Source organism: Enhydra lutris, unplaced genomic scaffold, assembly GCF_002288905.1.
Source record: "Enhydra lutris kenyoni isolate GAN:26980312 unplaced genomic scaffold, ASM228890v2 scaffoldscaffold61, whole genome shotgun sequence".
NCBI lineage: Eukaryota > Metazoa > Chordata > Mammalia > Carnivora > Mustelidae > Enhydra > Enhydra lutris.
Genome location: NW_019154145.1, coordinates 6176265 through 6197120, shown reverse-complemented (window position 1 = coordinate 6197120; position 20856 = coordinate 6176265). Strand labels below are relative to the sequence as shown.

The following is a 20856-nucleotide window of genomic DNA, read 5'->3' as shown; positions in this document are numbered from 1 at the left end:
AGACTTAAATGCCTAAACCCGGTATTTTAAGACCCAGCCTCCAGAGCTAAATTTACGAAGCCACTTTCCCATAAACTTTTCTTTACCCTTCCAAGTCTTGTGCTTTCCTGTTTCAAATCAAGATTCACTCCTGTAAATCCTCGGGTCGCCATCGTCATGGCAGTAGTGATTTTTATAGGCTGCGGTAAACCTGTTCCTTCTGGAATTTCTTCTAAGGCTGGATCTTTGATAGCTCTTCTTTGTTTTTCTCCTTCCCCCTCTGATTGTTTGTGTGTGTGTGTGTGTGTGTGTGTGGTACGTTGGTGGTGTTTAATGCATGCTTATCGACTGAACCATAGAATATGGAATTGGAATGAATATCGAGAAGTCATCTCGTTTTGGACGTTTCTTTAGCTCACTCCAGTAAATGCATGTTGGGGTCTTTATAGGATGAACGGGGAACGCGAACGAGAGAGTTCAGCCCTGGCTGGGAAGTATTGCCTCAAACATGGGGGCTGTCTATCCTGTTTGTTTCGAGGTCTCCAGGGGCCAGCTGGAAGTTTCCCTGGCCGGCCCTCTGAGCGGATACCCTTCTGGACAGAAACACTGGAGCAGTGGATGGACCGTCATAATTGAACTCACAATCATCTTGTGTCTTTGCTCCTGGACTTTAAAAAATTTCGTTGTGTTGACTTACCTTTGACACGGGTGGTCATTGAAGGATTGTTCTTTTTTTCTTTTTTTCTTTTTTTTTTTAATGTACTGATTAAACAGTGACTTTAAGAAAGGGGAAGGTGGGAACGGGGGTGCAGGCCCGTGTCGCACAGTTGCTGGGCTTGTCTTCGGAATGGAGAGTTTGCGTTTAAGGGGCTCTTCTGCGTGGATGTGGATTATTCGAGACCGGAATAGAAATGCCTGTGTTTGGACGCAGCTACCTCGCATTGTGTCTGGCTTCCTTTTTCAGTATATTAAACGATAGGGTTGAAAAATTGTCACGTGGTTTGGAACAAAAACAGACGCATTTCTGCAAGGCGGAGGTCCGTGTGCTTGCAAGTAACAGAAAGCTGGTAGAAGTAGTTTAAGATGTAGGAAATCTGAGCCGTGATTAACAATGAGAAGACTCCTTTGTGAACCTTTGCTCACTGAACATTAGTCTTAAATTGCTTAAAAATACTTTTTAAAAAAAAAGATTTATTGGGGCGCCTGGGTGGCTCAGTGGGTTAAAGCCTCTGCCTTCGGCTCGGGTCATGGTCCCAGGGTCCTGGGATCGAGTTCCTCATTGGGCTCTCTGCTCGGCGGGAAGCCTGCTTCTCCCTCTCTCTCTGCCTGTCTCTCTGCCTACTTGTGATCTCTGTCTGTCAAGTAAATGAATAAAATCTTAAAAAAAAAAAGATTTTATTTATGTGTTTGAGAGAGAGAGAAAGAGCATGCAGGACCAGGTAGGAGGGCAGAGGGAGAGGGAGAAGCAAACTCCCACTGAGCAGGCAGCCCGACACGGGACTCGATCCCAGGACCCTGGGACCATGACCTGAGCTGAAGGCAGCTGCTGAACCGACTGAGCCACCCAGGCACCACCTTCAGTTGCTTAAAAATATTTTACGGTCACTGAGATAAAATACCGTCAACACCATTTAAATTTTTTTAAAAATATTAATGTCATTAGTACTTTATTTTCATCTCATATATGGCTTTGTATGATTTTGATGTGAATGGTATGTTTTATGGATGAGCAGAGAGATAGAGACACTCGGTGGTTGACAGACAAGCACATGGGCCACTCTAGGAAGGAGGGAGGAAACTGTGTGATTTCTGCATGAAATGATGCCCACTTTACCTAGAGATGGAGTCTGATGCCGAATACACTGAAATCCTTTATGGTAAACACTTGTAACACCAGCTGCAGCTCTGGAAGGAGGTTATCTGAGGAGCAAATTGTTGCTCTAAGCCTTGAGGCTCTATTTCTAAGGGAAGCAGCCAGTGCCTGGTCCCACCCGACAACTGTGAATGAAATAAGGCAGCTGTGAAGGGATGTCTAGTAGCGGAGGGCTCCTGTTGCCGCGGAGGTTTCAACACAACACTGGGATCTGTGTTGGAGAGATCTGGGAGGGCTCGGAGCATTGATCCAGGAGGGGTGTGAAGATGGCCAAGGACTTCAGGTCAGTGGTCAAGGTCGAACTGAGATCCTGGGCTGTAGAGAGGGTCTGGCCGCCCTCGTCAGCCCTACTCAGAAGGCTGGCTCTGCTCAGAGCAAAGGCAGGAAAGGAAGTATCTCAGGCAGAGAGCGGGCACAGAGCTGAAATCATGAGGGGCTGAAGACGGTGGGTAGACCAGAAGCCCAGAATGTGGTCAGGAACCCCAGACAGCAGAAACAGAAAGGAGAAGCAAAGCCAGGTAAGGGATCGAAGTTGCAAGGAGAGTGCCGTGGGCACAGGCGGCCAGAAGCTACACCTTTCCTGGGATTGGCGAGCCGCGTCTCAGAAGTGTTTAGTCTTGCAGGTGTGAGTCATGAGAGGGAGCGTGGCGGCGAGGAGGGACATCTGATCGCACAGAGAAGCAGAACTTCTGTGAAAACCTTGCCTTCGTCCGGGCCGTTCATCGTACAGTGGACCCTGGAACCGCATGGATGTGAACTCCATCTACACGCAGATTTTTTTCGCTCGATACGGTTGAGTGCTGGAAATGTGTTCTCGCTGTGAATTTCTTACTAACGTCGTCTCTCTAGGGTACTTTATTGTAAGAATATGGTATATCATTCAGACAACTTATAAAATATGTGGTAATCGACTGTTTATGGGATCAGTAAGGCTTTTCTGGTCAGTGGTAGACTCGTAACTTTGGGGGAAGCCCAAAGTTACGTGCAGATTCTCGACTGTGTGGGAGGATGGCGTCCCTAACCGCCGCGTCGCTCAAGGCTGGGCTGGAGTTACACGTGGGTCCTTAGTACCTGAGGACATTTCTATCGTGTCAGGCAGGAGAACAATGACTGCTTCAACTTGTTGACTGTATTCAGGCAAAGTTTATATTATGGTTTGGGAGTAACTCCTTCTTTCTGAAGGGGAATTAAAAACGGAAAAGTGTTTATCTGTGTAACCGATTCATATGCCTCAGTTCCCGCTGCTGGTGAGATACTGGGGGTGCTGGTGTCTGACAGGAACTGTAACGTTCCATCTTTCATGGAGGTGTCAGCTCATGCTTTTTGGTTCAAGTTTACCGCTTTTGTCTCATCCCCTGTGGTTTCTGGCCCTGCCTTGGCACTGTGCTTGATGTGTGTTAATATGCATTAATTCTCTGTACTGTTTCTTTGATTTTTTTTTTTTCTTTCCTAAGCCAGCTTCCCAGCCACCGGTAAAAATCAACACTGTCGTGGCACGTGGGTGGCTTGGTCGGTGAAGCGTCTGCCTTTGGTTCGGGTCATGGTCTTGGGGTCCTGGGATCGAGCCTGGTATCGGGCTCCCTGCTCAGTGGGGCGTCTGCTTCTCCCTCTGCCCGCCGCCCCCCCGCTTGTGCTCGCTGGCTCTTTCTCAAATAAATAAAATCTTAAAAAACCCATTGTATTAAGTATAAGACAATAAAATAATCTCTTGCCTTTAAGAATATTTCCTTGTGCTTTGCCTCCTATGCTTATGATTTTTGTCAAGTGTTAGCTGTTACGTTCTTAAGGAATCCGTAAAGGTTGAGAACGGGCTAGCTCTCTCCGTGAGTTTCTTGTCATACGTCGTTGCACACCGAACACATCCCTTCTTGGCTGTCACCCACCTCACCCCTCCCTTGCACGTGGCGGCACCCTTCGCTTCAGTCAGACCCAGGATTTATTGTGCACCCACTGGGTTACTGATCCCTTTGCGGACGACTGTGGCGACGTGAGACAGGGTCCTTGAGGTTCTGGGGGTGTCTGAAGCCAGTGACACAGTGGAGGGATGGGGAGTTTCGTAAGCAGGTCTTATGTGCCCCGACCGGCTCTGGCTAGGGGAGCCGTCCCAGCCCCACGGGACTCTGTGCGACGATCCTCAGAGTCGCGCGTGCAGAATGACATCATTGAATTATTTAAAAACCCACTTAGATTTGCAGGTGAAAGAAAGTAATAGATCCCTCCGCACTTGCATACTTCCCAGCCAACCGATGTGTGTAGAAACAGCAGGATTTATTAGCAGCTGTTAACGCCCTCAGGGACGGGCTGCAAATATACGTTGATTTTATTCACCAGCATTTATCCAGGCTGTGAGTTCCGCGATGACCTCCGTCTCTGCAAAATGAATCCTGGTATCCAGAGTCCAGCCGGCCTCACCTGCGGCCGGATAGGGAAAGTGGATACTGAAATTTGTCCTCTTGTGAAGGCAGGAAGACTCTGTCGGGCACACAGCGGGCTGCTGAGTCGGTTATGAAACTGCCGGATGCCTATTAAACCGGGGCTTTGTGCATCTTTATTGAGCGGGAGTCGGGTTCTGACGGTGTGCACGGCTGGGTTGGACCGTTCTGTGCACGCATTCCCAAGGCTGGCCACTTACTGCCCGTAACTGATCAGCTGTACGTACTTGGGCACAAGAGACCGGGACGAGCTGTGTCAGCCACAGGGTTTCCCCGAAGCCCTGTGATGTAGCTCCAGGAGCAAGAGGCCATGTTTCCTGAGGGCGCACCTGCTGTGTGTTTCAGATGACTGCTTGCCTCATTACTCTGCTGTGGTTCACACAGAGCAGCACCTAAGAAGACCAAAGCGGGGCCACGTGGGTTTTTTTGTGTAGCGTGAACTGAAGCACGGCCGCAAAGCCTTGTTTTCTTCTCCCGGAGGAGCAGTGGAGCCTGCGGAAAATAACTAAATCCGCAGTATCTTGCAATAACGAGAAGTTTGTAATGGGGAGGGTTAATGATTTCAATCCGACCTCAGTTCCCCAATAAAATGTCTAAGGAGAGCGTCCAGACAGCGCCGAGTTAATTTGCAATACCGTCAGCTTTCAGCGTCTCTGTCCTTTTCCCCGCAGGATCATGCTGATCTGCGAAGCCATTTCTTCACAGTCGGGATGAAGCTGGAAACACTGAATCTGAACGAGCCCTTTCATATCTGTCCTGCATCAGTGACCAAGGTGAGCTCCCTCCCTTGCTCCTCACCTCTGCCTCCGGCCGATCTGCTCACAGTGGGCCAGATGGAATGTGCCGGCACAGGGGCGGACTGCGGCACGGTGCAGGGAACGGCACATCGGGGCTGAATGGCACGGCACACCGGCCGGAGCGCGTTCTCCCCGGGCCACGCCGTCCGAATCACCCCCTTTGTCCCCAGTCGTGCAGAGCCAGGTGCCTCCTGTTGCAGCAGAGATAGGGGTTAATATGGATTGGACTGTTGCTGTCCGTGTCCTTGAGTGACCGGGAAGGAGGGGCAGGTGCACGGCGGAGTTTACAGCAGTGAACTCCACCACGAGTGTGTGCCACCTTCTGTGGTTGGCCAGGGACACGTCCATGCGTGCATCTGTTCCCATTCTCTTTAGCACAAACGGCCGGGCAGTCACACGTGGTCACCACTGCCGTAGTAACTTGGTCCTCTTCAGCTGACCGTCCTCGGTGTGTTCGACCTGCTTCTGGGAAATGCCCACCCGTGTCCCGTCTGCAGTGTGTGTCCCCACATCCGGCTTCCTTTCTGCCACTGACTTTCCTTCACTAAAGGGAGAATCCGCCTCTGCGTTTTGCAGATTTGAAATGAAATCACCTTTCACGTTAAGTCATTTTTATGACGGTCTGATGGTCTTTTTGATTTTCATCTCCCCTGGCCATGCAGGTAATCTCACGGAAGTCACCTGTGGAAGTCACACCTACAGTATGTGTTCCACCTTAAGTGTCCTCTAACAGGTGGCGGGGAAACTGAGAAACCCAGCGTTCTTACCAGTGTGTGTTTTAGTTAATGGCCTTTTGCAAGAGAACTTAATTAACGGTCCAGAAGTCAATTCCATTTTAATTTCTTTTACCAAGGAAGACTGGATTTGTTAATACAGTGATGAGTGTCTGGGAGTCATTTTGTATGCTCTTTTTTAAATTCATGATCAGTAAAATTGAGAAACACAGTGGTGATAATGTATTTCAGAGTATGGAAAATGGTTAGAATCATGAAATGCCTTTTTCCTTTTTTCCAAATATTTTTTCTTTAGAACATAAATTACTTTTATGTAACTCTTACAGTAACCTATTTAAAGAATAACTGCGTGCCCGAGAAAATTACTGACTTAGATTTTGCAGGACGGTTTTGGGGTTGCAATTTATGTCCTCACAGTCATACACCGTGCATTCAAAGCCTTTTTATTTAAATTGACCTTTGGGGTTCTTGAGTGCATATTCTGGTAGGTGCACATTTTCCCAGAACTGTTGAGTTGTATTTGCTGAAGCCTGGCTAGGTTTTCCCTTTGTCCCAGTAGTGGCCGATACACTGAAGTCAGCTGCCAGTTTACCTGGATGGATATTACCCGGTCCTCATTCTAAGAGACCATGGTGTCCACTTTGCCTGGTGTTTCTATAGTAAAGGAAACAGAGGAACAGATGTGCTCAGTGCTGTCAGCAGTGAACTCACACTTTCATGCCTGTAAATAGTTGTAAGTGATCGTGTTAGAATGTGGCACACTCCTTACGGTTGGGCGCGGCCCAGATATCCTCATCTTGTTGGATAGATTTCCACTAACAGTAGTTTGGTTTCCCGATAAATAATTTTCTCTCTAAATAGGTCTTATTGAGGATGGGGCCAGGGAGGCTATTTTCTCTTGATTTTTTTTCAAGATTTTATTTATTTATTTGACAGACAGAGACCACAAGCAGGCAGAGAGGCAGGCAGAGAGAGGGGGAAGCAGGCTCCCCGCTGAGCAGAGAGCCCGATGTGGGGCTCGATCCCAGGACTCTGGGATCATGACCTGAGCTGAAAGCAGAGGCTTTAACCCACTGCCCCACCCAGGTGCCCCTCTTGATTTTTTTTTAAAGGTACATTTTCTTTTTCATTTTAGCTTTTCTTAGCCTTTTTACCAAAGATCACACACTCCGTCTTTCTGTCCCACATGCATCCCTTTTTCTTCTCCTCTTGGCCCTGTGTTGTGGACACATGGATTGAAATATGCACTCTGGCCCCTTAGCACATGTGGGCACGTCCCCACGTTCAGGGCTCCCTACAGAGAGTAAAATATCAGGATATTCCTAATGTAGTCACTATAATTAAGCCTGTTCCTCCTAACATTGGAAAAGGTTTTGGAATATTATGTCTGGGCATATAACGCTGCGCTGTTACTACTCATCATAATGAAAACTTCATTTTCATTTTCCTCAAGGCTTTTCTTCATGGCACACCCGTTGAAGAAATAAACAAATAATATTGAAGCCAATAGACAAGGAGGTGGCTGACTGTAGCAGATCCGGGATGACATGTCCCACCATACAGTGAGATTATAGATTAAGTTTCCGGTGATCCAAAACAGGGTGATACTGACAGATGGTGGTGATGATGACATATGTGTGTGTGTGAAATCTGTCCTGTTGTTTAGATCAACAGTCTTGGTTCTGCCCCTTTTCTGGCTAGCTCTGAGCAGCGCAGTCCTGGGCTGGTTGGTTAACTGTAGGGTCTTTTTCTGAGACCTGCAGGTTCTGGACCAGATCGATGTTTCTGGACCATGTGGGCCATGACCCTGATGGATTTGAAGAAACTAATAGAGCTTTTTTTCTGAAGTATGCACACATGAATATGCATTTTACTAGGTTTTGGAGATTCCTTAGTGTGGTCCTTACGGGGTCGAGTGGTGCTAAGAGATTCAGCCAGCAGAATCCCACACTTTAATTATCCGTCTATGTGTGTGTGTGTGTGTGTGTGTCCGTGCATGCACATGCAAGACCCAATCCCACTCCACTGGGTTTTGTAGGCACTACTCTGGACACTGGGAATGACAAAAGTCCCTGCTTTTACAGAGCTTATATTTTAATGGGAGGGGGGCAGAGACAAATAAAATCAGTAAATCTGTATAGAAGTTTACATGTTCGGTGCTAAGGAGAGAGACGCAGCAGGGGAGGGACTAGCGGAGGGTGGAAGGCCAGCGTGTGGGATGTGATTTTAAATCAGGCCGCAGGGAAGATCTCTCTGGGAAGGTGAGGTTTGGTCCTTTGCTCTGTCAAGTCTACTTTCAAAGGCAGACCTCGGGCAGCACCACGGTAGCCATTTACCAAAATTAACATCGAGAAGAACAGAAAGGAGTGCGCTCTGCCGCTTTGCTTTTAATCAGAGTGCTTCCGGATGATATTTTGTCAATGAAGGAGCCAGGAATCCTAGCTTTTTAGTAAGTGTTAGGATTTTGTAAGAAAGACTGGGTTATGCCTGTCAAGCTCGTAAAGTGATGTCTTTCTTCCTGGCCTGGTTCACATACTAGATTCTTCAACCCCATCGTGCTTGAAAGTGCCGGGCCCATCTCGTTTTGCGTTCTGCTCTTCCCATCGGTATGCCTTGTTCCTGCTTCTTCACTGAAGACAGGAGACTGCCCTCAGAGGATCTGTAGGGGGAGACCGATTTGGGATCAGTCCCCAGGCAGGAATGAGGATCTCCGGGACAGAGAGAACTTGCAGGGTGAAGCTCTGGGGGCCTGTACTCGAATAGGAGTGGTCAGGAAAATGTTCCAGCAGCATTGACTTTCAGGGGCCACCTTGCAAAAAGACACTGCTGTTTTGGAAGAGCTTTGGCACAGTGGGTGTTGAGGCTGGGAGGGTGTGCCTGGGGGGGTGGACGGGGTGATCTTGGGCTGGAGCCTGTGGTGGTTACAGGGCTGGGAGGCAGGATGAAGCCAGAAGTCCCCAAGCCCGACAGTGGAGCTTCTTGAGTGATCTGGTGTGAGCGCGTGGGTCCCAGGTGTGGACAAGAAGAAACCACTGACCTTTCAGGGCCCGTCTTGGTGTTGCCGTAAGCCTGGCCTTGTCTCCCTGTGTAAGTTTGGTTTTCTCGCAGCCCTGGACGTCAGTTGACTTCCCTAAAGACACCCGTGTTGTTTCCTTCTCTGTTTTATGTGAATATTACTCATTCGCTTCTCTTGCCGTTAAAATGGCTGTGGTGATCACCGATCAACTGGTTCGTACCTGGACCAATTTCATAATACACACTGAGGGGCCGGTTCGTGCTGAAATCATTTTGATGAAATGTATTTATTGCCTTTGGAAGTGGTGCCAGCATCTCATACTAGCTTTTCAGGAAAATCCCACGAAATTAACCCTTGGCTCTGTGGTCTGTGTTTTCTTGCAGGTTTTTAACAATCATTTTTTTCAAGTGACTATTGACGACCTAAGGGCAGAACCTAGTAATCTCTCGATGCTGTGCCATGCGGATTCTTTGGGGATTTTACCAGTACAATGGTGCCTTAAAAATGGAGTCAATCTCACGCCTCCCAAAGGTTCGTATTCTGTGAAAATATGCATAGTTCAGGTGGTTCGGGGGACGGGGGCATCGTACTGTCACCGAAGCGTGGCTTTGTTAATCTCCAGAAGTTGAGGTTGCAAACTATTTTGACATTGTGGGAAGAATGTGTCTCGCAGGTGGCTTGACGCAGGAGTCTATCCCAGCTCCCTCCCTGGTGAGGTGCGTGACTTTGGGCTTCTCGAGAAATCCACTTCTGTCCACCCCGGTTCTCTGTTGGTTATCATGTGCGGAGCTGCTCGTGTGCATGACAGAGGACACAGCATCGCTAGGTCATCAGGGTTGGCTCAGCGCTTAAATGTGTCTAGAAGTGGGTTTAAAAATGCAACAAGGGACACCTGGGTGGCTCTGTTGGTTGAGCATCCGACTCTTGATCTCAGCTCAGGTTCTGATCTTGGAGTCGTGAGTTCGAGCCCCGCGTTGGACTCCACGCTATGCAAAAATAAAAACCAAACCAAACCAAACAAAAAAAATGCAACCATATGTTGAAGAAGCATTTCTTAACATTTTAATTTCCAGTAATTTAAATTTTCCCCAGAACTCGGTCACTCTTCTGATAGCCAACAATTTGATGCCATAATACATAAAAATAATTCAGTTGGGAGCTGGGTTGCATGCACATAATTTCAAACTGGGACCACGTACCACATTCCTTTTGGTAAGGACTGCGCCTGGGGTTCGCATGCAGTGTGCTGTCCCTAACCGAGGTGATGGAAGAGAGCAGCCAGATGGAAGGAGAGTGGGCGGAAAGGAACACAGAGGGAGTGTTAGAATAATCGAAGGGAAAAGGGGAAGCGATTCCCTGGAAGAGTAAACTTACGGCGGGATTCCAGTAGCGACCCACAAATAATATGGGGGTTCCGCACTGACCTTCTCAGCTGGCCAGGGACTGGATTATGGGTAGCGTTCACCATGTTGGGGGGCTAATATCCTGGGGGAGGTTAGGTTCCAGATGCCTCGTCCTAGATGCAGCCTCTCCTGCTGCTCCCACCTCGCTTGTCTGCCCTGTGCTCCGCCGGGCTTCTCTCCCACTCCATCCTCCACGCTCACCCCCACTGGGGGATGCCTGTTGAGTGTTTCCACCTCCACCGTTGACCCTTCTCGTTAGGGGACTGCGGTGGCAGAGCGTGGGCTTGTCACAGTGTGGTGAACTTTTAGAGACCATGGTTTACCCTGTTGAACATGCCTAACTCATTTTGTCCCCAAAATGAGCATGGCCTCGGGACGGGGCTCCGTCGCAGAGAGCTTCCGGGACCCACCTGAGGCCACATCACAGCACTGATAAGTAGCAGCGAGGGGGTTGGCCTCCCAAGTCTGTGTGGCCCTGTGGTGAAGACCCAGTTCCTGAGGCCTTGCGGGTGCCTCCGTGTTGGTCCCTCCGCGTTGGTCCTCATGGGCGACTGGCCAGATGGCCTTTCAGTTTTCAAGACTGTCACATGGGACACCAACGGGACCCTGCGAGTGCTCTGCAGAGTCAAACAATGACACGAGTCTAGGTATCTTTATAATCCTCTCTGATGGTCCTACAGCATTTTCACTGTGATGATCTCCTGGGAACAGATCAGGGAAGTCTTTTTCTGCTGCAGAATCTAGCGACAGGTCACTTGCTGCGTTTGAACGTCCCACCGACCATCTCTAACCTCGTGCTGGCTAATGGAACCAGAGCGTTTGTACGGAGGGTCCCTGTCATTGAAGAAAGACTTCCAGATACCCAAAATGCTGTGTGGTTGGACTTTCTAAATTCCCAAGTAGTAACAAGATCTATTTAAGAATTTAAAGAAAAAATGAGTTGGGTGAACAAAAGGGGAAAATATTCGTAGATGCATTTCGGCTGCTCGATTATTCCATTAGGCGGGGGTTAAATGTCTCCCAGATTTTTGGTTTACCAAAATGTTCACCAAATGTCTATAGATATTTTAAATATATTTATTATGAAATTTAAGTGTTAGAAATACGTTTTGGAAAAGAGAATGTTGGTGTAATTTGGATACTTATTTAGAAAATGGGTGCGCCTATTGGATAATTGCATTCCCTGATATTTGGAGAAATATAGTTGGAGAATTACAGTTCTAGGGTATAATCTTTTCAAGTGCCTGTGGTTACAGCAGAGTCTTGGCTTTAATTACTGAGCTCCTATCATTTTGTGGGAATATATTTGTTGGATATTTATATATATGTTATGCACGTAAGTAAAATATATTTGTTTTTGTAATTAAAGCAAATTAAAATGGAGAGGTGCTGCTGGAGGTTTCTGTGGTGGTGATTTTATGGTTTCCTCCTGAGGTAGTTTGTCACATGGGTTACGTGTCCACGGCAGGGTGGGGATCCTTCTCTAGAATTTTTTCAAACCATTCTTTGCTTTATTAACATACAGGCATAGATGCTCTTCTTATAAAAGTTATTTTTAACTTAAATTCTGAGCTTTATACATAGGGTATGTAGGATTTATTATACATGTTGAGAAGTGAGTTTCACTGTTTTCTTGTGTGCATGTTTTCCACGAACATAATAACATTAACATCGTTTGGATTTCTGTTAGAAATGGAAACACTGCTTACGGTTACAATGTACTGCCTGGTCCTGAAAAGATAGCCTACTCGCTCCCCAGTGGGAAGCAGCTGATCAAAGAAGAGATACCTGATGGTCTGGGAAGATTTGCAGAGAACATAGACCCATACCTACATTGTTTTGACTTTATTTCTTAATTAAAAAAAATAATCTGTCTCCCGACTTTAAGGACAGAAAGCGTGTAAGCTAGAACCTGTAGGCAGGTTTCAATAGGTCTCTGGGAGAGCAGATGCTTTCCTGGTAAGGAAAGGACAGAACCTTGGAAGTTTTATTCCATTCACTTAAAACCAGCACAGGACAATTCAATATTATAGGCACTATAAAAGGTAATCAAGCGAGTAGATAAATCAGCTAAGCCAAAGTGTATATAGGTTATCAGCCGTGACTTGCTGTTTTTAAACTACTTGATTTAACCTTGTTGGCGTGTCACGTGAAGGATGAGGCGTAGAAGGAGAAGAGCCAACATCCCGTCCAGGGGGATTTCGAAGAAAATATTAAGCCTTTCCTTTGGTTGCAAGTCTGTTGTAAAATGGGTGTGCAAGGGCTGGAAGTAATCTGCTTATTCCAGCACATGTCTCCGCTGTTTGGCCTCTAGTAATCGGTGCTTACATTGTTAACATGACTTCAGAGGTACAGGTGTGTTTTTCATTCTTATCGAGACGCAGAGTAGCGACCCCTCATTGGTACGGTCTTTTCCTAAAGAAAAGGCTCAGACTCTGACTGATGAACTTTCCCCACTTGGTGATCTGCTATCTTTCAGACCTACCAGAGGGGACAGAAAGTAACAAATACCGACACTCCTGAAGCAGGTGCTGGCGTTTAGCTGCATTTGATTTGGATTTTTATTTTATTTTATTTATTTATTATTTATATTTTAAAGATTTTATTCATTCATTTGACAGACAGAGATCATAAGCAGTCAGAGAGGCAGGCAGAGAGAGAGGAGGAAGCAGGCTCCCCGCTGAGCAGAGAGCCCGATGCGGGGCTCGATCCCAGGACCCTGAGATCGTGACCTGAGCCGAAGGCAGAGGCTTTAACCCACTGAGCCACCCAGGCGCCCCTGATTTGGATTTTTAAAAAATGAAATGAGGCGTTATAGAGTAAAGAAGACTGGGTCACCTCTGACTGTCTGTTGCTCCCACTCAGTGTCTGTTCTGTTGGTGAATCCCTTTGGTATTTTGGGGATCTGACTGTGTGTCGTCACGATCACCCTGGTCCAGGCCACGATCTCTCCAGGGCTACCCTCGAGCGTGATGGTTGGCTGGTGCTGTTACTATGTACCCGTTAAGATGCCCATGTTTTAAGATGTCCCTCTGGTCTAGAGCCTGCCGCCTCACTCAGTGGCAAGCGCAGGTCACGGTCCCAGCCTCCAGCTCCCCCTAGTTCCCTGTCTGCCTCATTTCCTAAGATGCCCTCCACCGCAGGCCTTGTCCTTCCCGGGACGTGACACTCGGTCCCCTTACGCATCTGTCTCCCTCCTCCTCCTTCAGTCTCGATGGAGGTGCCGCCTTCCCGGGGCGGTCTTCCTTCTCTTTCTTGTTGAGTATCAATTACAGATTTCCCCCACCAACATTTGTCACCTCCTTCCCTGCGTGGCCTCGCTGCACAGAACTTCTTAGCATGTCAGATGCAAGTCATGTAGATTTTACTTCTTTGTCCTGTTCTGTGTGTGTCTCTCCGCTGCAGCGAAAGATCCAGAGAGCCGAGATGTTTCTCCGTTTCTGTGCTCATCCCCAGCGGCTAGAAGAGCGTGGCGCTTGGTCAGTGTGTGTTGAGCGTTGAATGAATTGAAGTCCTGCCTATGTTCTGTGCTTGACCCTTCCCACCCTTCCTCTCTGCCATGACTTTGGTGCCCTCCCATCCCTCCCCCACCCCCCGCCCATGACCATACCCACCTTCTTAAACCTGTTGCGTTTCCACTGCATGACTTGGAGGTTCTCACTGTTTGCTCAACAGCAGATCTTTTCAACACGTGCACACAGTAGGATGCCACGCCTCTTTCTATGTGACTCTCACCCTGTAGCGTCCTATAGATATTTCTCTACGTTGGCGTGTATCGATGATTCATTCATTTTGCCTGTTGTGTGAGCAGACCGTGATCCTCACTGAGGGCCTATGCAGGTCGTTCCTGGTTTCTGTGTTGGAATGACATTCAGATGTGCCTCTGCGTACATGTGCCAGAGTGGGAGAAGTCTCTCTGGGGATGCATCCAGCTGTGGGATGGCTGCTGGGGCTCACGTTTCGCATCCTCCTCGCTGTCATGAGTGCATTGGGCTTGAACATGGCCCTTCCGACAGCTGTGAAATGGGTCTCCTTGTTTCGCTTTGGCCTCCCTAATCGCTGGCCGGGTGGAGAAGTTCCTCGTTCGCTTGTTGGCAATTTGTACTTCGTTTCCATTGTTGATTATACTTTTTGCCCTTCCTCTGTTGATTATAGAAGTATTTATATTTGAATATGAATGCTTTCTTTGTCATACACTTCACCACGTATCAGAGTCCATCCTGTGGCGTGTTGCTTCGCTTATAATGGTATTTTATGTTATATTGAAATAAGAAATTGTAATGTCGTCAAATACTACCGGCCTTTTCCATTATGATTTGTTTATATGTCTTTGGAAATTTTTCTTTACTGATGTTCCTCTGTGTTTTCGTTACAAATCTTGAGGTTTCATTTTCTGTATTTAGCTCTTTCTAATGTGCTTGGAGTGAAGTTTTACATGGCATGAGGAAAGAAAACAATTTTATTCTTTCTCTGAAGTTGAATTGGATTTTCAGATTCACCCATTGTCTCAGCATCATGAATTGAATAGTCCGTGATTTCCTCTCTGATCTGTAAAGCCACGGCTGGCGTACAGGGAGTCCTCTAAAGGGTGAGGACCTTTTATCTGTTCTTATTCTGCTTCGCTGGTCTGGTTGTCCATCTCTGCATAAATACTTTTTCCTTTATGTCTCGATATCCATCAGGCGAATCCCTCCACTTTTCCTTCCTTTTCAAAATTATCTTCGTTGCTTTTGGCAGGTTATTTTTGCAGTTTGGATTTTATAAGAATCAGTTTGGAAGACGCTATAAAAAATCCCATTGGATTTTAATTGACAGTGTGTTGGACTTAATTAATTGAAACAAATTGACATTTCATTATATTATCTTTTTTATAACTTCCAGTCTTCTGCTAGAATTTTTCCGAGGTACATTGTCCTTTTGCTTGCTGTTGTGAATACTTTTTTTTTTTTTAATTCATTTGTTTTTTGTGATGACTGTGGCCAGTATAATGGAGCACCACTGGTTTCTGCATGCTAATTTCCTATCCAGCCGCCTTTGTAAGGCGGGTCCCCCCAGAGCCGTGTGTGTAGGATATGGACAATCTGACTCTCGAAGGTTTTGTAAAACTAGCTTGTAAAACCATCTGGCTGGTGCTGTTCTAGTTTGTGTTCTGTTGACTATGAATTTATTTCCTTGAGTGGTTAAGTTTAGTCATGGTTACCACTTCTATTTGAGACAATTTTGGTAATGTGTATGTATTTACAGAATTATCTGCATTTTTTGGAAGATTTTATGTATATATTTGACAGAGGGAGAGCAAGGGGAGTAGCAAGCAGAGGGAGAAGCAGGGTTGCCGCTGAGTGGGGAGCCCGATGTGGGATTCGATCCCAGGACCCTGAGATCATGACCCGAGCCGAAGGCAGTGGCTTAACCCACTGAGCCACCCAGGTGCCCCCAGAATTTTCTGTTTTAGCTGTGCTTTCAAATGTATTGTCAGTATTCTGTTAGGTAAACTAAACTGTTCAACCATTACATATTACATAAAATATATATTACGTTTCTGTTTGTTCCATAATTTTCTAGAAGGTTCATCAAAATATCATTGTGAGATTGAGGCTTTGTCAGCTTGTATGTGTGTGTGCATGTGTGTGCATTACGTTTCTGTTTGTTCCATAATTTTCTAGAAGGTTCATCAAAATATTGTGAGATTGAGGCTTTGTCAGCTTGTGTGTGTGTGTGCATGTGTGTGTTTCATGTGTGAAGCATGGTAGGACATTAAAGTCTGGGATTTGGGGGCTCGCGGCTGTTGACCCTCTTTATCCCTAGTCGGTTATTTTGTTTTAAATCCCTTTTTGACGCTCACGTTCATTTGTTCCGTTATGTGGGTTGTGATTTTCCATTGTGAACTAGTTTTCAGTGGTGGTGGTGATTTCTGTGGGAGTTCCAGAATCCTTAGAGCAAAGTACTTCCTTCCATCTAGCTTTGTGTTAGGGCCCACCCAGTGTTGTAGGATTTTTACAAGTCCTGGAAGTATTTATTTATTACTATCTTTATCTCCCCCACCAGAAAGTAAGGATTTTAAAAACCAGTTTTATTCACTTCTGTATCCCCAGCACCTAAAACAGTGCCTGGTACATGGAGGTGTCCCTGGATATTCAAGGAATGAATGAATGTCACATTAATTTCTCAGCCTGTGCTGTACAAAATTGTAAAATGGTACAGCATGCCCACATGGGCCTCTGGCTTGGTGGAGCATGGCACTCCTTTCTTCTCCACTTACTCGGAGCCCTGGGCTGGGAGCAGCTGTGTCTGCCCCTTCTCTCCTAAGTCTGTCTGGTCCCATTGTCCTGTTGTCGCAGACCAGGCATCAGACGGGGACCAGGCTGATCGTCTCAGCCCCTGCGGCTCCACTCTCTCCAGCCCATGGCTGTTTTCTACCCCGTGTGAGCTCCGAGCGTTCACCGGACGGGTCAGCTCTGCCTTTGTGGCCCTTGTGACTTTTTTGGAATCTCGACATTTTCTTCTCTTTTGAGCTATGTAATTATTTTTATTATTACTATATGCCGTCCCCATCAGAGAGCGTCCATCCGTCCCCATCTGAGAGCGTCCATCCTGTTATTGGATTTGGAAGTCTGTTCTCATTTCTGGCTTTCTGATTGATTCTTGAACAAAAATTCACTTTTGATTGAAAAGAATTGGGGGCGTAAAACCGTTTGGGTCATTTTTTTATACCTGAAAATTTTCCAGTGGTTGGAAACGGCCTCCCTCCTTTCACTTAAGCCTCAGTCTCGTTGTTCAGGATGCTTGCCGTGGCTTTGCCATTGGCTGATACTTTCATGATATTGGACTCCCTCCTGGGGACACGTCCATACCTCCTAACATTATGGTTATGATTCAGATTAACACTTTGTGACAAAGAAGTGTATCAGGTGTCGTAGTGTCACCTATCAACGTTAAATGCGTTTCAGCATTGGTTTTTATTCTAAAAGATGCGGAAGTTGACACAGCTCGGGTTTATACTAACTTGACTTATTTATTTCCACCCTTTTTCTTATTTTCCATGGTTCTTTTGCCTCTGCGTTATTCTATGAATGTAAACACAGAAGAATTCAGTTGGAAATGAATGTGTGTGTTTTAAAGATCTGCACCGGGGGACTTGACTGAATGTCAGCTGGGGAAGAGAGGGAGCCGGCAGACTTCAGGGGGGTGGGCGGGGGGCGGCGTGTAGCTCTTTAGCAAACAGCATGGGTGAGAGGAAGGGCTTTAGTCAGTTGCGCGTGTCTTTGCCTTCTTGCCTATGAGCCTGTGTGCAGACTCACGGTGAGTGGCATTGAGGGAACATTGGGAAGCCTGGCTCAGGAGTCAACAGACTGGTTCCTGGGGCTGCGCCTGCGCCCTGACATCTGTGGTCCTGCTTCCTCAGCCGTGTGGTGTGGACATGCCTCCTGCATCTATACCTCATGCTGTCAACATGCTCTGAGGTAGACCTCTTGCTGTGGGGCTGTGTGTTCTTCAGCGGTGCGGTGGTGTTTCTTCCCAGGTTTCTATCCCAGTTCTCCACGTCGGCCTCCATCCCGGAGTCACTGTTCCCACGCCGTGTGCATGTCCTTCTCAGTGGCTCCTGGAGCCAGGGGACAGCTGGACCTATTTCATCTTCTTACCCTCAACGAACCAGAGTCCGGCAACCTGGAGACTCAGGGAAAAGTGATTGAATTAAATACATTTCCTTGTTTGAGAAAGTGTTACTACTTTTTAGGACTTCTATGGGGTTTTTTTTGTTGTTGTTGTTAAAGATTTTCCTTTAAAGATTTTATTTATTTATTTGACAGAGAGAGAGAGAGAGAGAGCACACAAGCAGGGGTGCAGCAGGCAGAGGGAAAGGCTGATCTCCCCTGCTGAGCACAGAGCCCGATGCAGGACTCGACCCCCGTTCCCTGGGATCATGACCTGAGTCAAAGGCAGATGCTTAACTGACTGAGCCACCCAGACATCGCTTAGAGACTGCTTTTTTTTTTTAATTTATAGATTTAATAATGTATTCATTCTTTAAATTTTTGAGAAAAAGGAGAGAACTTCCTGTCCTGAAGAAACCTCTTTTGGTGTATATGCTTTCAGATTTCTGTTTCTCAGAATATGTAACTTTGTGTATCGACTTAATTATTTATACACACCAATTTGCCACTTACTTGGCAAAATGTCTCCTACATTACCTGACTGGAAAGTTCCATGATTTGCAGGTAAAGAAATGATTTAAACACATCCCCATTGTTTGTGTGTATTGGGCTCATCTGCTTTGATGCATAAAATGTTTGTACAGCAATCTTATTATTTTTGTAGGATGCTTCATAGGGGAATTACTGCTTTTTTCTCACCCCAGCTCACTCTGCCCAGCCCTGCAGTACACCCCCTCTTGCTCTTTCTAGAACATTCCAGACATGCTCCTGGAATTTCACAGTTGTTGGCCCCTCCCCCTGGCCTGCCCTTCCCCCAGATGGCTACAAGGCTTCCTTCCTAAGTTCCTCGGACTTTCAGCTTTTCCTCAAGACTTACATCCCTCCCTTTGCCCCTTCTCTGCTTCTCTCTGTAACGCTCTGATTGTCTGACTTTTTATATTTGTACATGATGTGTCTCCTCTCATTGAAATGTACGCTTGCCTGGGGAAGGGTTTTTGTTGTCTTTTTTTTTGCTTCTGCATGCCTGGTACTAGAACTGTGCCTTAATAGGTACACTGAATCAGTGCTTTTAAATGATTGACTGTGTGCATGAGCAAATGGCTTGAGTGGAGAGGAGACACCTTCTTAAAGGTTTTGACACATCGCCCAGTTGACATCTGTGGTGGTTTTTTGAGTGATATGCCAACTGGAAATGCATAAAAGCACCTGTTTCCCAACAGTTTTTACAGTGGTGGATTCTTATTATTGTCCTCCATTTTGCCAGTTGGATAGATGGCAAAGGTGATTTTTTTTTGCTGATGTTATTTTTGAAGATTTCATAATTTTTTCCTATTCACTTAGTATAGAAGAGCAGCTCTTACTCTGTCTCTTTTATTACAGAAGGATGTCCTTTTTTAAACCCTTACCCTAACCTCCACCCTACTATGATTATCTCATGGTTGTCATGGTTCACTTCTGGTGCAAAGGGCATGAGACTACCATGATTATGTAGGGGGTGGTTGTGGTGATTCACTTACTGGTGCAAAGGTCAAGAAGACCGCCATGATTATATGGTGTTGTCATGATTCACTTCATGGTGCTGAGGAGAGTACTGATTTCCTGTAGGAACTGGATAAAATCAGGATTCTGTTAGCAAATGAGAAGCTGGGAGGTGCTCATGGTGTAGCTCAGGTCACGTGTGAATTCTTCGTTGGTTGACTAGTGCCTTATCTTTTATAATGGAGCAAAGGTGCTACACTTGTAAGTAATTTTTATTGAAATACTTTATGATCACTATCAAGACTTGGAAAATACAAAGAGACAGAAGAAAAAAATATCCATGAATCCCACCATCCAGATAACTGTGTTGTTAATTACCATTACTAAGCTTTCCCTACATTTCCTTGGGTCTTTTTCTTTGCATACTTTTCTCTTAATTTGGTAGTTCTGTATATGCTTATGCCAGGCAGTCTTTCCATCTAAACCTGTAGCAATAATGTTTTCATATTTTTTTTTTATAAACTGTGTGCAGTTTCATGCCTGTATGATTTTCCATGGATCTTGGATGAGTTTCATTTCTGTTCTGATCTGGGGGTGTAAAGTGGTCCCCATCCCCGGATTGAGCAGTAATAATGCCATTGTATGTATCTTAACGTAGGACACTTTTTCAATTTTCAGGATTGTTTTGAAACTGTTGTGAAATTGTCATGTCAAAGTTCGTGAACATTTTTACTGCCAAATTGTTTTCTAAAAGAATTACCCACTTGCACGCCCAATAGTAATGTTTGCAAGTGAGGCTGTCCTGTGCCAATTAATTTGTATCATAAGGAAATGGGTCATCGACCTGTTCTCTTTTGGACCCGTAACAGTTGGAACTTCGTTCAGAATAAACACTAATAAAAGCTTAAATAACTCCAGTGGCCATGGTTCAGCGGTCCCCTGTGGCGGCTTGTTGCGGATTTTAATAGCCCAAGGGGTTTTGATTTCCTTTTCTTTCCCCCTCTGTTATTTTCCTCCCTCCTGGGTTTACAACATGTTTTCCTAGCTATAGTTAAGCCTCAGTACTTCTTGTTCTGTCTTTGTTGATTAATGAGTATAATTGACCCCTGTTGTCTCTATTATATAAGCCACAGCAATTTGTTTTTATGTAGCAGTTATATTCTGAGCTGTCACAAAACTGCCTTACAAAGAGCGAGCTCATTATCAGCCTGAAGGAAAAGAATTTTAAGTGATGAAGTGACTAAAGGTTCCCAAGAGGAGGGAGGAGGAGGAGGAGAGGTCTAGGCTGTTCAGATAGTCAAGGAAATGAAGAGCTTTGGGGGTAGAATCATTCATCGTTGTGTGGGTACCCAACAAGTCTTGGTTCTATCTTGAAATCATTAGATTAAAAATGGCTCCCCGTAGAGAGAGTCTGGAAGACTAGATAGAGAGGGATTGAACATAGGTCTAAGAAACCAGAGAGCACGACATTTGATGGAGTGGGTTGAAGCC

General features: G+C 46.1%; 1 protein-coding gene across 1 annotated transcript in view; it reads left to right on the top strand.

The window, feature by feature from the left end:
- The window catches only part of LOC111158607 (Scm like with four mbt domains 2), a 204817-nt gene that overhangs the window by 115810 nt on the left and 68151 nt on the right, over positions 1-20856 (top strand). The window contains exons 9-10 of the mRNA XM_022520745.1: positions 4956-5057; positions 9215-9362. Coding sequence (XP_022376453.1) covers positions 4956-5057; positions 9215-9362 — 250 coding nt within the window. The remainder of the gene's footprint in view (positions 1-4955; positions 5058-9214; positions 9363-20856) is intronic.